The 16,400-nt window shown below is 43.8% G+C and overlaps 1 protein-coding gene across 2 annotated transcripts in view; it reads right to left on the bottom strand.

Annotated features, from left to right (window-relative positions):
• Nucleotides 1–8,879: 8,879 nt before the first annotated feature.
• Nucleotides 8,880–16,400, bottom strand: part of HLF (HLF transcription factor, PAR bZIP family member) — a 35,487-nt gene continuing 27,966 nt past the window's right edge. Inside the window, exons 3-4 of one of the 2 annotated variants that reach the window (XM_065694057.1) lie at nucleotides 16,104–16,324; nucleotides 8,880–13,068 (exon numbers count right to left, since the gene is read on the bottom strand). In XM_065694057.1, coding sequence (XP_065550129.1) covers nucleotides 12,850–13,068; nucleotides 16,104–16,324 — 440 coding nt within the window. In that variant the 3' untranslated portion in view covers nucleotides 8,880–12,849. The remainder of the gene's footprint in view (nucleotides 13,069–16,103; nucleotides 16,325–16,400) is intronic. The other variant, XM_065694058.1, reaches the window with a different exon arrangement.

The raw sequence follows: 16,400 nt of genomic DNA, 5'->3' as shown, positions 1-16,400 counted from the left end.
AGCTGAATTAAAAATGCATTTCTGTGGGGAAAACAAGTATGTCAGAGAGACTTACTTATTCCCCCCCCTCCATCTAATTCCAGCTCTCCAGGCAGATTGCTCCCAGGAGCAGCAGCAATGCTTTTCCCAGCAATGTTTGCTGCACTAGCAGAGATGGGATTTCTTTGTCTTCTGAAGCAAGTGTTTTTAAAGCACTTGCTCCTGTTTTTCTTACGCCTCTACTTTTGGAAGTGCACCACTGAGTCTGACTGAAGCAGTGATAACGTGTTTTGCAGATGGACTTTTCTGGAGGATGTCTAGGACACAACAGGTACTTTGAATACCACTTGCTCTCAGTCCCATCACTTTTAGGCTGCATTTTTCTAACACGATTTATTGTGTTCATCTAAAAAATAATTCAGTTATCTGAAGGGATTTATTGAAGTGTTTATTATAGGGTGCGCTTATAGAGTGCTTTATTATAGAGTTGTATTCATTTTTTATTTGACAGCATCAATATACAAATACACACAAAGGAAATAATTGCCTTTTTTCTGTCTGCTAACAAAAGCAGTCATACAAGCAGGCTGCTTTTCCAGTGCTGTCTTTCCCCAGAGCCCTCTGAATTGCTTGTGATTATGGTAAGAAACTGTATTACTGTCTCCCAGTTCTAGGGAAGTAATGAAGTCCTTTCAGAGGAGGCTTGAGTGTCCAAACATGGTTACTGTGTCCAAGCCACACTGAGGTGTGGTGTGAAAATGGGGTCCTTCATGGACTCTTTGCACCAGCTGGTTTACCAAAACTTAAAAAAGCCAAATCCCAGATCAGAGAGACAAGGCACTTCCTTTTAATGTGCGTGTTACACAGGCTTGTTCTAATTGGTTTCCTACCTGATTTGAAGCGCCAAGCCTGGGTCAGGCATGCAGGGTTCTGGTTGTTCCATAGACCAGCAGTTGTACAGTGTTGGCTGGATGCAGGAATGTGCTCCTGAGGCTCAGGGGGGTTGCTGTGGCAGATCATGAATTGCAGTATGGGACTTTACATGACTTTCACAGCCGGTAGCTGAACTCTTCCATGCTAGTATGTGCCTTGCGTAAATCATACAGGTGGTGTAGCATTTGTAGAGCTGCTGCTTGGTGCAATGTGTGTGTCAAGGGCTGGAATGAGCAAGTTAAACTTTTTCATAGACTTTTTCCTATTAAACCTCTTGCTTAAATGCCCCTCATGCTCAGGACCCCTACACAGTTCTTTATTTAGGTGTGTGGTGTATTCAGCCCCGTGATTCCTCTGGAGGATAAGGCTGTCATGTTCACATCATGTGCTTGACTAAGTCTTTTCTCCGTGCTTTGCTATTTTTAGTTAGTCTCTGCTAATTGCTTTCACCATCAATAGGTGTCACAAGATTACAGCTAAAAATAGGTAACAAAGGAACGATGGGGATGGCAAGGCTCCACTGCGGGCGCTTCCAGCCTTTTGCCTTCGCTGTAGCGCTGAGCAGGTTGGTGGCCTGTGGCTTGGACTGTTGATTGTCAACAGCCAGAGGCTGCTTGCTGTCATTCTGCTGTTTGAAAGGGTTTCATTCATCATTTGTCTGAATAAATTCACTGTTACAGGCTGGAAAGGGAATGCACAGGAGACACCTGAAGTGTTCACTGGTGGCTATCTGGAAACGTTTGGATGCTTTGGTGTTAGAGCGGTGCTGGGGGAAGCGGTGCTGGCCAACCATGGCACACCAGTAGTGTAGAGGTAACCCTGTGCTTTAGGCTGAATGCTCCCAGGCTGCTCAGTGTCAGGTTTTGGACCTTCTTTGCAGCCTGTCTTGAAAATTCAGCACAAAGCAGTTTGACGTGAAGCACTTTTAGAGTATCCATACACGCGCAGTCTGAACTAATGGAGCAGTTCCTTCTTACAGGTCCAGCCTCTAGGTGGAGGCTGGCTTCTGTAAAAAGGCGCTTTCAGATGCCTGTTTGGGTGGTATTTTGAAGTGGGCCCCTGGTCTGTTACCGAGCTGGGTGTCTGCTTTCACACCAGGCAGCCTCCTCCTGTCTCTGGTGAGCCTGACCGCAAGCGGTAAGGGTGGCAATGCTTGTTTCCTTCAAGGAACCAGGGCACTTGCTGCTAAGGATAAGCTGGGGAACCAAAATCCTCTTGCAGAGGTCTAGCAGAGAAGGCAGCACCAGTTTTGTAACAGAAGTTACATCATTGACTCTAACGAGGCTAGCGTGCTCTCAGAAGGAGAGTCAGGTGTCTTTGTTGCTTAGCAGCATGAGCCCTGCTGGCGGTGGATTTGGGTGTCCAGATCCTGCAGGTGCCTTTGAAAGTCTCCCTTAAATTTTCATGTAGGTGGCAAGCCATTAGTAGAGACCTATTGAATCAGTGGTGTCCGCTCCAGCAGCCCTCTCCTTGCTTTCTGGTGTGTTGTTTGCTTCCAGGAGTGACACAGAGGTGTGGTGAGCAGTGACCAGCCACAGACTGTGGTTGTGTGGCATGGGCAGCTGCTGATCGAGCCTTGTCTCCAACAGGAAGCTCAGAGGGACCGCAGGATGTTTGGATGCAGAGCTGTCATTACTCAGGAGGTCAGAACACTGGAACCCAACCCACAGCGCTCCTGAACTCGGGGAACCCACGGTACATCTGGATTCAAACAGCAATGATGCAGGAGCATCATAAAGGTGTGAACATTGTGGAGTCTCTGCCATCTTCTCGAATTAAAACCCATGCACACGGGAAGCTGAGGATTAGTTTAGGAAGGGAATACGGGGTTTAGGTTTTTAAATACCTCTTCATATGTGAGCATGTTTGAATGGAAATGGCTTTTTTCTTGAAGCGAATGATGGTGCTGGGGGTTTAACCAACCTTCTGCTAAACCACTGAAAATAAAGCTTGAGGGGCTCTGCGGTATTTTTAGCCCATCCTCTGCCTGCAGGCAGGCCCAGCTCTGCCTGTCATTCCTGACGTGCTTGTCCAATGCGTTCTGTAAAGCCTCTAACAATGGGGATTTCACAATCCTCCCAGGCAGTTTATTTCAGTGTTCCACCCTCTGCCCTCTGAGATGGTTTTCTGCTGTCCAAGCAGTATTTTCTTCACTGTAATTCAAGTCCGTTACTCCTTGTCCTGTCAGCAGTGGGCACAGAGAAAAGCCGTTACAGGCAGCTTCTATGTAGCTGGAGACTCACTTCTTGCCTTGCTTTTTTCTCCCCTGGATTCAGACTCGATGCCTTCAACCTTTCTTTGCAGCCACCTCATTTAACAGAACCAGCCGATGTCCCAGAGCGGCTTCAGGCACTGTTTTCCTGCTGACAAGGTGACACAGGGACCTGGGAAATTTAGTGACAGTGCACAAGGGGGGAGAGTTGGGAGCAGGAGCTGTATTCCTGGGTCCAGGAGAGGGGGACAGGGAACCTGGGGCACGCAATCCCCCTGAAACCAGCGGAGAGCCAAGAGGGAAAACTTTATGGAGGAGAAATCAGCCCCTCCTGGGCACAGCATCGTCCTGGAAGGAGGGGAGTCCCTGAAGGACTGGGCAGGAAAGGAAATGGGAGTGAGGCTTCGGTAATGGGGACCAGCTCATCCGCACTGTGGGTGCAGTTTCCAGGGCTGAGACAAAGCATCGCGGCTGAGCAGGTGAAGGTGTCTTCCGACTGAAGGCTGCAGAGATGGAGAGGTTGAGCAGAGACTGAAACACAGGTGAGAGGAACGAGGTCGCTGGGTCAAAGCCTTTATTAGAAACCACCTCTGGCTGGTTTCATCAATCCCAGGTGAAACTTGGCTGTTATTGCTGCCCAGCGCTGGGGCTGGTTCCGTACGTTCCAGTTAAAACTGGGGCTGCTGACGGGGTGAGGCTGCGTTTGTGCCCTAATCCCTGGTGACATTTTGGTCTGTGGCCCCTCACCATGGGCTCAGCTTCGCGGGGTCTCTTACCTGCTGTGGCGGCATGGAGGGAACAAAGCACAGGGGAGGAGGAGGAGGAGAATTGACCAGAGATCGGGAGGAAAAGCGGATGGTTTTGAGCAGAGCCCAGCGCACGGCTCTTGTGTGACCCCTTGTGTCGGTGCTGCCGCAGGGAGCTGGTAAATGCTGAAACGAAACAGCCCCGCATTCACACCCACGGGTTTCTCCCGTTTCCATCGCGCACGGTTACAGTTAAGGGATGATTACACGTAAAAAGGTGTAGCAGAAACGCACCGGTGTTAGGCATGGCGACAAGTCCTATTCGTTGTCTCTAAGAACCCCTTTAAGGCTTCTTTTTGCACTGGTCAGACTTACTGAGGGCACGGCTGCCGCCTGACGTGCTGTGGGTACAGCGGCATGGTTATTTCACTCCTGAACAATTGCTTTGAGGAGAGGGGAGAGTTTAACAGAGACCTAAAGGGGCTCAGACTGGGGGTCTGGGGCTGTGTTTCCCTATGGGCAGCTCCAGAGGGCACCAGGCACAGGCTGATTAAAAACACAATTAAAAATGGCTCTGATTGAGCCAGTTCTGGGTTATGGGGGGGCTCAGGGGAGCTGCAGATTTGTTTCAAAACAAGTGTGAACACGTGCATATATGGACATACATGTGGGTATATACAACTAGGTATAAATATCTCTAAATATGTATCAATATACACAGGTTTACAGCTACCTACACACATTGAGAAGTTTCATCTATCACCATAATCCCTGTTATAGACCTGAAATAGTTTATGTATTTATGTATTGTATTAAAATACTGCTAACGATGCTGTGTTAACAATAGCTCTGAATTTTTATAGTAAGCCATTACAATGCCTGTCTCATTGTATGTATAGGTATTTCATTGTATGTGTTAGTGCATATAAAAACACAAACATCTCCAAAACCATGTTTTATATTCTGTTATAACATTATATAAGAATATATGGTAATGGGTTAAAACTTAAACAGGGGAAGTTTAGATTGGATATAAGGAGGAAATTCTTTCCTGTTAGGGTGCTGAGGCACTGGAATGGGTTGCCCAGGGAGGTTGTGAGTGCTCCATCCCTGGCAGCGTTCAAGGCCAGACTGGATGAAGCCTTGTGCTGGATGGTTTAGTGAGAGGTGTCCCTGCCCATGGCAGGGGGGTTGGAACTAGATGATCTTGAGGTCCTTTCCAACCCTAACTATTCTATGATTCTATGAATATACTAATAAAAAGCTGGTGAACAGACACCCTATATAAGCCCATGTGGCACAGGGCACGACTGCGGTGTGGTTGCAGTGACTTACCCTGGGCTCGGGGCTGGGCCAAGGGCACAGCCCCAGGAATTTGTACCTGTGTATTAAAGCCCATTTTATACCACTAAAATCCACTTCGTATATAGAAATATCAGGTAAATCTGTTTAAAATATGCTGCTAAATTGGCTTTCTGAAATATGATTATTAAAGGTACCGCTATGAATATACACATGCACATGCACAGAGACACTCTCTGTGTGTGTTAGATACACTTTGTGCATAATAGCTAATGTATATGAAGCACAGACCTTTTATAGCAATACGTTTTCTAATTATGGATCCATACAGACCTAGATAGTTAAATTATATGTTTTATATATAGATATAATAATATAGATGAAAAGATAATTGTATTTCTACCTGTATATACAATATAGATGTTGTATATACAGGTGTATGTATATATACATATACCTGTGTGTGTGTATATATATATATACCTGTGTGTGCATATATATTTATACCTCTGTGTATATATATACACACACACACCTGTATATATCTGTATATACAGGTGTATGTATATACAACTTATATGTTGTATATACAAGAAGTACATGAACATACAGTGATACAGCTATAGATATATGGACACACGTATGAAAGTGAGAGTGCACACGCATGTGCGTATTACAACAAATCTATTTTGTGCCTGATGTATCACATATATACTAAAACCAAATCTTAATAGCAATAATATCTATCTATCCATCCATCATCTATCTATCTATATCTATCATAAAACTATATTAATCAGGAAATTGCTATAAATATATTAAGGATCATGATTAAATTTATATATATGCATACAGGGAGAGAGAGCACATGCTACAGACACGTGTACAGATGCACACACACAGACGCAAAGTCAAGGTGTTGTGTATTACAACAAATATATTTTGTGCATAATATAGAACATATATAGCAAAATTAGTGCCTTATATCAATAAAATCGATGTATGTGTATCTATAAAAAGCTATGAAGCCATTGGAACCAAGGAACTGCTGTTCAATGTGCTATGTGGAAGTCTAATTATTGAATTTATAGTTACCATTAGCTACGTGCCTTTACAGGTAAATGTATGTACACAGAGGCAAGCGTATGAGTGTTTGTTAGAACAAATGCCCTTTGTGTTTCACTTTACATTTATTGAAACTCAAATCTTCACACCAGTAAAATCCAGTTTAAATCTTTTTAAATGTATACAAAAAGCTAAGCCTAGCTTTTAAAAATGGCAGCCAGTTATGGGGCATAAAATACAGGGAATTTACCTTCATCAGATGCACAGTATTTATATGTGTGTCTGCGAGTGTGTGTTAATGTATCACTTAATACAGCTTTTTCTCACAAACACACACACGTGTGCATAGGGGAGGAGCAACTGAGCATGACTGTTATTAAAAGATATTTGGGTCATAATATATACACTGCATATTCAAACTGAGCCTTCTGTATGTCAGTGATGATGCTTTGTCATCTTTATTCAAATAATTAAAAGCTTATTAAAATTAATTCTGTTACATACACTATATAGAAGTTACATTACTGAAGTGCTGTATGGGTAGACATAGTGTCTATGCACGTGTATGGGTGCACGTGTGTGTGGTGTGAGCGCTTGCATGTGCATCTGTATGGTATAACAAATATACTTTGTGCATAGTACGTAATGGATATTAAACACAGACCTTCATAGCAGAAAAATATGTACTTATATAGATACACGAATATAAACCTAGATTATTAAAGGCTGTTAAGTATGCTGTATGACCATATTTTTGTATTATTTATTAATACATATTTTATGCATATTTATACATATTTTTATATATATAATAGTTGTATATGCAGCAGTATATAGACATTTAGATACACAGTGTGCAGGCATATATGTGTATTATGGCAAATCGTGTGCATAATACCCAGCATTTATCCTAAAAACAATAAAAGCTTTAAAAATATATATTTTAAAGTCATATTCAATTAGTAAATCCTGATGGTACAGGGTGTGGTGTGTATTATAGCAAATATAGTGTATGTATAAAAAATAGTCATAGTAATAAAGTACATGCTGCTAAATACATGCTAAGAAAGTGCAATTACCCAATTTAAACCAATGCTCTCTACAGCTACATAGAGAGCTCAGTGTGCACTTGTGTGTCTGTGTATAGGAACAAATACACTTGAGTCTCATTACACCCAGTCTTTGTAATAATAAAATCTACTATATGCATTGATAAAGCTAAATTTTAACAATAAATGCTGCTAAATATGGTTTATGAAAATAGAATTTTTAAATGCTTTTCAATAGTCACATTTTATTCTTTTTTTAATGTTGGTGCTTAAGTGTGTTAAAATGCATCATTTTTATATATTATATAGATGCAGCTAATGAGCAGGTGCACGCACACGGGGGGGGCTGAGCAAGAGAGGGACTGTGTTATTTAAATGTTTTTTGTGCATAAAGATACTAGATATTAAAACTTGGCCCTTTATATATATATATATATATATATATAAAAATAGAGATATGTGTCTATCACTTGTGTATATATATATATGTATATATGTTTATATATGTGTCTATCATGTGTATATCTATATATGTGTATATATGCATATATGTTTATATATACACACATATATATGAGTCTATCACATATATATATCTATATATGTGTATATATGCTTATATGTGTATATATATACACATATATGTGTCTATCTCATGTATCTATCTATATATGTGTATGTGTCTATCACGGTCTGTATCTATGTGGCTGGACGGACAGCGAGAAGAGAGAAGAGCACACACGTGCACAGGTACATGTGTGTATAGATGTGCGTGGTTTTTGTATGTGTCTACACACGCCTGTGTATATATTCATATATGTGTGCACGTATCCATGTGTGTGTTAACACATACACACTGAACATAACAGATAATAAATACATATATACTAAACCCAGGCTTTATATCAATGCCCTCTGTATCTACAGATGTGTCATCTATAGAATCACCCATACACCTACTTAATGACTTAAAATGCATAAATAGTGGCAGCTACAGTTTTTCTCTCACTATCTGTATTATATATAAACTCTGTATCTAAAAGATTGTAGTACATATTACCTATGTGGGCTATGCAAAATATTAAACATAATGGAGATGAAAATTAATGCATTATTTTGAATACTAGAATAAAAAATACTCATTAAGCAGCATTTTAATGAATGTATTGCTGGCTGTGCGATCACCTCCCATGATATATAAAGTGTATAGTGTCTATCTATGTAAATGATGTAATATAGCCTACACTGTATCAGTTTAATAGTTATATAGTGTGATATATGTACAATATTAAAATGGTAACTAGCACTGAATACACCACAATTAGCAATCTGTTCTCTAATCCTAGTGCACGGTTGCGGTGGTACTGGATGACGAGCCTCCATCGAGGCTGCTGGCAACAGCAGGGCTGGGCTGGGGGGAACACTGCACCCCATTCCCTGCGGTCCATCCCCCGATGGGACACAGCTGGGACTGGAGGCCACAGGCACTCCCAGACCATCTTTCTGGGGGAGAAAGGTTCAAGCACAGCCTCCCAAAGCCCCGGGGGAAGCGCTGACAGAGCAGAGCACGCACGGAGAGACCAAAGCACGCGGTGAGAGAAGAAAAAGTTCAAAGTTTATTAAACATTAACAGACAAAAAATAAAATAAAAATAGAGAGGATTTGGGCTGAGCAGCGCAGGCTGCATCCACCTCACGTCACACAGCTCCGCTGAGCTCGCTGCTAAACCTGGATTGGAACAGACGCTGCCTTGTGGTGTTGCCAGAAATACGATGGTTGATCACTTGTGAGTTCTAATACATTTTGTTTTTCTCTTCACATATAGAAAGAAGTCGACAAAATCAAACTGAACTGCACATCTCTAGTGTGTCACATGCACAAACAGCTCTAAAGCATCAACGGGGGCATTACAAACCCACAGAGGCAAGAGAGTCAAATGCCGGGGTCCCTTGGCCCTGCTGAACTCACCTCATGTGCAGTCACAGAGCACAGCCAAGCGCGGAGCCTCTGGCACCGGCCTGTCATTGGGAATTTCTTGCTTTTATGGATTCAAGTCCGAACGTTATTCCCATGGTGCGAGGGTCAGTGCCTCGAGCACCACTTGAAAAGGAACAATCCCCCCCAGCCTCGTCTGCCACCGGCTTTCCCACAGAGAGCCCCGCGGTGCTCACAAACACATCCCAAACGCCGTCTGATTTTAGAGGGCGTTCCTTTGTAAAAGGGAACGAATCCCTTCTAAGTTTCAGCAAAAGACCCAACTAAACAGAAAGCAGCATTTGACCAATGCTTATTTACGGTTTAATGCAAGTCAGTGAATTATTCAGACAAGCTAGTCATTATTCTGCAAATATATATTTCTATTTTTATAAAATTACAATTTCATATACCTACAAGCTCCTTCGTGAGCAACAAAGCCACCAGAGGTGTGACGAGCCCAGCTGAGCTGTCCTCAGGAACCGGAAATGAGCTGAACTGCCCTGGATTTACATTGCCCTGGTTACAGAACCTATCCCGAGTTTCAGCCCCATCCTTTGCCTTGCCTTTTCCTCTCTTGCTTTAATGGTGAGCATTTTGGAGACACCAGGATAACCCGTCCTGCTCCCCCTCGGCCCGTTTCCAGCCCCCAGCCACACGCTCGCCCTCCCATCCACCCGCACAGCGGGATGGGGCAGGGGGCATGGCAGCAGCTCTGGGACCGCTGGACGAGGTAGCTGCTGGAAACCTCTGTGCTCTGTGACTTAATAAATCTGTGCTCTCTGGCCTACAACAACTACCGTCATCTCCCAGCCCTTCCCTGCCCAAAGGAAACAAGAGAATCGGCTGTAATTGCTTTTCCAAGCTGCCTTTTACATGTTAAAGGAAGTTCTGTGCTCACACCACAGCGCACCCATGGCTCGGGCTCGGTACAGCTGATCTCACTCACACCATCGGCTGTTCTAGCATCACCCCAACAACAGTCACTGTGAGGGTGACTCTAAGCTGTTGCCACTTGCTGTGCTGCTGCTGAAAGTGTCCCCACAGCAGCAGCCGCTGAGCCCTGCCACGGTCACGCTGCTTCTAAGAAGCGAAATGAAGTTTATCTCATAGAGGCTGTGCCCAACACCGCCAGTCTCGTTTCTCTACCCCTGCATCCAGTGGCTTATACTGACCTTTAGAGAACAACTTACTGCGCTTTAAACTCTGCTGCAGCACACGGAAACTCAGTTTGCTGAGTAAACGGTCCCCAGGCAAGTCCCGCACGTTAGGGGCTGCTGACAGCTCGGGTACGTTTGAGGAAAAATACTGGAAAGATGCCATTCCTGCGAGGGTATTTTTAATGCTGAACAAAATGGGGAGTCCTTTGTATCAACCTCCTGAAGCATGAATAATGATTTAATGGAATGAACAACCTCTTTATTTGAAAATAAGGTCAAAACACTGCGAGAACTGTGAGCAAGACGTAGCACCGTGTTTTCCTCACCTGTTAATAACCAGATGCAGCACGTACAACCGTATACCCCAAACACAGCTAGCTGTAAGAAACATTCCGGCTGGAAACAGATTCTAGCAGCAGCAGCAGATTAGAAATGACTGAGATTTCTTGACTTATACATTACTTTTCTGCCTTTACAAAACATTGTCCTGTCCCATCAACAGCTGACTAAAATCCAGGTTGTGCTTTGTCCCTATTAAAACGTTCCTTTCTGTGTTTTGGATGGGAAATAATAAAGAAGTCTCTCTTTTCCAGTAATATGGAACATCCTGAAAGCCGTATTACTGCCATCAAAATTTAATGCAAAGCACAGAACATGCCGGTGTGCCAGCGGTAGGCTTAAAATATTAAAGAATTAGTTAAGAAAAGAAAACCAACCAACAAACCCCATAGCATTTCCTTTCTGTACAATATGGAGAATATATATCTATCTTTGCTATATAGTTTTAAACATGGAATAGCTTTTTCTTTCTTTTTGCTATATATATGTCTGTCTTTCAAAATACATTGTCAGTATTTGTACTTGAAAAATACTGTACAAAACGAACATACTATAATTATTCTGTATAAACTTTATACACTTTATAATCTCTATCCTTTTGGTCTATAGTAAACACTTAGATTGATTGGATTAACCACAGTATATGACAACACCATCCCCTTCTGAAATACACCAGTGTCTCTTACATTCATTTTTCAGAAGTCCACTTTATATTAGAACAAACATGTTCAGAAGCAAATAGAGTTTAAAACAATAAAGTTCAGAACCATCAGTTCATGTCACACTCAGAACAACAATCACTAGGAAAAATGGGCTTTGCAAACCAGTGACTTCTCCTAACCGAATGAAAGTGATCTTTAAACCAGCAAGATATAATCCACAGAAAATATATTACAAAACATGGGGGGGAAAAAAAACAAATTAATCGGGGTATTTACTTAATTTTCAGTCACAAAATGGAACTCGAAGAGATGCAAAAACTAACAGAAAACAGAAAAGCCCCTCTGATTTCGACATCGGCTCTGGGTTGACACCATCGATTTTGTTCTCATTTCAACTCAGTATCCTGCTTCTCACACATGCGCTCCCTCGAGCAGGGACACAATCAGCATGCTCACGTGAAGGTGGCTTTTACCTTTAGCTTTTTGTTAAAGACATTAAAAACTCCTGTTGGGGAGGGAAACCATCCTAGGTCCACTGGGAACACCCGGGCAGCATGCGCGCTAGCGTACAACAGGATTATTGCTTCAGGTACAGACAGTGCAAATACACACTCTGTGGTCCATCACAGGACTCCTACCTACCTGGGGTCTGTGGAAAGAAAAGGAACCTTAACAGCTACAGAGAAGCCATTATGGGCTCTATAATGAGTACAGCTAACTCAGTCTAACAGCACTTTAAATCTGAAGACAATTACCACCAAAACTTAAAATACAACGAAAGCAATCTATAAATTAATATTTCTGCAGTGTAGTACTAAATTATGTGTGCACTTTATCAGCGTGTTAACGTTTCTGATTAGACAGACTCAAACACGAGCTCGTTACTCTCCAAAAAACTGAGATCTACTTTTTTTTTACTTTTTTCTTTTTTTTCTTTTTTTTTCTTTTTTTTTTTCCTTTTTTTTTTTCTATAATTTATACTGGGATCTTTCCGAGTCCCTCGGGATGGAGCTGGTTACAATAACATAAAACCCCTACTCTGAAGCAGCACTGAAAAAAAACCGTATGTAATAAAAAGCTTACTATGGCGGTTCTCAACAGTCCAGGTAAAAATGTGGCACCCTTTGAAGAGGGCTTCATACAAATGGGAAGTGCTGAGATGCGCTCGCACGCACACACATGCACACACACACGCACGGGTACAGACGTGTGAACACACGTACGCAGGTACACGCACACGCGAACGAAAGAAGAAGTAACGTTTAAGTCAGTTTTGTTTCTGCTTCTGGTAAAGTGCTGAAGACAGAAAGGTTGGTTTGGGTGTGGTGCTATCAAACAGGAAACACATCGTCCATCTAGTCAAATGCCAACCCGCAACGAAAGAAGAAAGAAGAAAGAACCCCCCTCCCCCATTGCCCCCTTTCCAATTTACAGGGGCCCGTGTCGAGCTTCGTACTTTGCAAGGACGTTCTTGCACTTGCCCAGCTCTTTCCGTAGGTCGGCCACCTCCTGGCGCAGAGCCGAGTTCTCCTTCTCCAGGAAGGAGGCGCGGATGGCGATCTGGTTCTCCTTCAGGCGGCGCGCGTCCCGCGATCGCTTCGCGGCCATGTTGTTCTTTCTGCGCCTTGCCCAGTATTTGTCATCCTGCTCATGAAACACGGAGAGAAGCAAACGGGGTATTAGATTCCAGTAAACCGAGCAGCCACCAGGATGTGCTCTTAGCCACAGCCTCGGCTCCGGGGATGACTTCGCTTATCCTGCCTGCCCGGCTCAGCCAGCCCTGCGCATGCCAGGCACTGCTGGGACAACCGTTACAGATGTACACGGCATAACCCATCCGGGGAGCACAGATGCTCGTGCCTCGTTCTGTCAAAATGCTTACGCCAACCCCCCCATCCTCCTGACTGTGAACTCCTCCAAGGGAAAAGGAAGCGATATTCCAGCAGCACAATGCATCTCGGCTGACCTAGTTAGCACATCCACCTTCGCGTGCCCATGACTCACTGCCTACCGTTGCTGGAGCGGTGCTAATTACCTCTTGTATGTCCCTGCTCATCTCTGCCAGCCAACACCTGGTTCACTCTGTTCGCTGGTATCATCCATTTCATCTTCTGTGCAGCTCTTTTTAATGTTCAAAGCTCTTTCTCTGCAGAGCCCCAGAGCATTCCTGTTTCCACCCTAGTCACTGGGAGGGGAGTCCTTGGCACTGCAACGATGGCTGCTTTGGTACCATCCGCAGAGAGCACAATAGGCTTTGAGCATGGGAAAATAAGCTTTTGCCAGGAGTGAGTCCATTAACACTGAAGTTTCATAAGCTAACACATTCCCAAAGTTTTATCTCTAAAGGCTTGCCTCTAGGAGATCACTGCACCGGTGCATCAAAGGCTCCAGGCAACTACTGCATTTTACTTGTTTTTTCCTACTCTTCCAAGGAGGTGGCCTTCAGTGAAACGGCAGCTTCAACGCTGCGCTGACACTGAATTGAGTTCCAGAGATTTGGAACAACTCAGTAAAACCAGAATCTCCCACGAGAAGTGAATTCAGTCCCCTGCAGAGTAAGGGGACACATCACAAAGTGATGCAGCCCTTCAGGCCTCAAACTGCCTGGGCAGTAGAGCTCACACATCCCCTCCCAGAGTCATCCCTTCTTTTTCACGTGCTCCTATGTGCTTGTGTGGCTCTTGTCTCACCACGCACGGAAGCACAGCGCCATGTCCATGACAAGGCACTGGAGCCAGGTCCTACATTGCACTGAACACATCCCATCGCTCCTGTGTCTTTCAGCATAAACCAGGCCAAGCCTGATACTGCTGCTCTGCATCTTCTCCAGCTGCTTCTGCAAGGCCAAGCAAGACCAACACAACTGCTAGAGGTCCCCTAGAAGTGCTCTGTATCAGTTTAGCTTAACAAGGTGTGCAGCAATGGTGGAGCCAGCCTATCTCTAAATTGCTCTTCACCTGTACTTAGATAGGACCCCCAAAAATCCTCTTAAAAACAGCATGCAGCAAAAAGCTATGACCCAAATCTTACTTATAATTTCCCATCTCATTCCACTCCATAAAAATCAGCTTTAAGCAATTTATTAGTGTGCCACCTAGGCTTCATCCCTCTTTATTTTAACAAATTGCTATGGCAAATCCCTTAATCCGGGCCTGAAAGAGGTAAGGCTGGCATTTCAAAATCACATGCAACCCAGAGACGATTGACTGATCTAATCTGCTTACCCTCCCCCAGAACTCAGCAGCCGCTCCACATGCCAGGGCAGAAGCAGCACTTGGGTCAAGCACTCTGAAATGAGTCAAGGGCAACGGATGGGATTATCTCAGGGAAATGCAAGACCCTGAACTTCTAGTTCAGTCCTAGGCTAAAAACTTCTGTGTCCCGCTGCTGCATGCAAGACACTGGCAATTTCCATCTCTGGCATGGGGCAGTCCAACAGCAGCTTTGGTAAGTCTGGCTTTGATGAATAAGGATACCTAGGAGATACCACAAGATGATAAATGGCACCAAGGAGCAAACTCCTGTCTCCTTACAACCATTTCTGTACCACACACCTCTCTTCACCCCTTTATTCTCTGCAGTAAAATTTGCCTAAGCAAGTAATGGCATGGCGCAGACAGACCTGTGTAAAGGAAAGCTGAAGTTACCACAAACAAAGTGACAGCAACAGCACCTGAACACTACTGGAATCGTGATTTCTGTGCTTTAAACTTGCACAACAGTATCCTTAGGGATAAAAATAGCAAACAGCATCAGCTTCTTCCCCTAATGCTATCAATCTGGTGTGAACACGTGGCATCCCAGTCTCTTCACACGCGCAGCCAGGGATTCCCACCGACTCTGACAGGCTTCAGGCTGGGTCCTGGGGGCAGCAGCATCCTGCACTGAGTACCTCTGACAGAAAAGATCCTCTCGGAAATCACGTGCTGGGGATAGAATTTTGCAAATCACAACAATTTTCACAGGTGCCTGACAAGCTGAATCTGCTGATGGATTTGTGCTGCTCTCCTCGTGCTCTTTGCTCTTCATATCTCAGAGGCAGTGAGAGGCACAGACAAGGGTGCTCTTTCTTTTAAAATACTGTAATATTATTCTTATAAATATTGCATTAAAATATACAGATCAGCAAAAGAGTTTTGTTCTGTTTTCCTACAACCAGTTTAGTTTCTTTCACCTAGGCTTCTGGTATACTGCTCTATATTGTTCCCACTCATTACTGGGATACAGAGTTACTGGCACAGAGCTAAAGCAGCTCCCAAACCAGACACGATATACTTCATTCTGTTACTGTCAGGGACCTCCATGAACCCTGCAAGACACAGATTCTTCCTTTCAGAATTCACCATTTACGCTGATGAGGCACACTGAGGCTGGAGGAAAAGGAAACATGATCAGGTTGTTTCATTAGTGGGAAATACGGGACAAAGTAAGCTTGTCCAAGGTCACGCAGGAAGTTTCTGGCATACAAAGGAAATGAATATTGATCTCATGAATTTCGACTGTTGCATAACTAATAAGGGACATCCTCCCCTCAGCCTTATTCAGAACCGCTGACAGTTTCATTCTACAACACAGTCTGGCAGATCTACCTTACAGGAGAAACCAGACTGATGCTCCAAACCTGTACCTCAGAGAGGAACTGTTACAGAGTACAACCAACCTCGTCACCAGTTCCAATTTACCTTCAGGTCATCCGGAATGAAGACTTTGCGAGCTTTCTTAATCATCGGCTGTGGTTTCAGCTCCTCTTCAGAGAACTTGCGCTTACGAGGGTCAAACATCTCCTGGCCAGGAATACTGGAAAGAGCAAGATCTGCAGGATCAGGTTCGTAGCCAACAGGAACTTGGATAGTCTCAGGATCAATGGGACTCGGTGTGTTTCGGTTTGCTGGCAAGATCTGACCTATAGAAAGCAAGGATAAAGCCAGATATGTTAGAAAATATGTAAATAACATCACTGAACATGGATTTTAGGAGAT

Source organism: Lathamus discolor, chromosome 13, assembly GCF_037157495.1.
Source record: "Lathamus discolor isolate bLatDis1 chromosome 13, bLatDis1.hap1, whole genome shotgun sequence".
NCBI lineage: Eukaryota > Metazoa > Chordata > Aves > Psittaciformes > Psittacidae > Lathamus > Lathamus discolor.
Note: the sequence above shows the minus strand (reverse complement) of the source record. Positions and strands in the feature narration are given on the sequence as shown.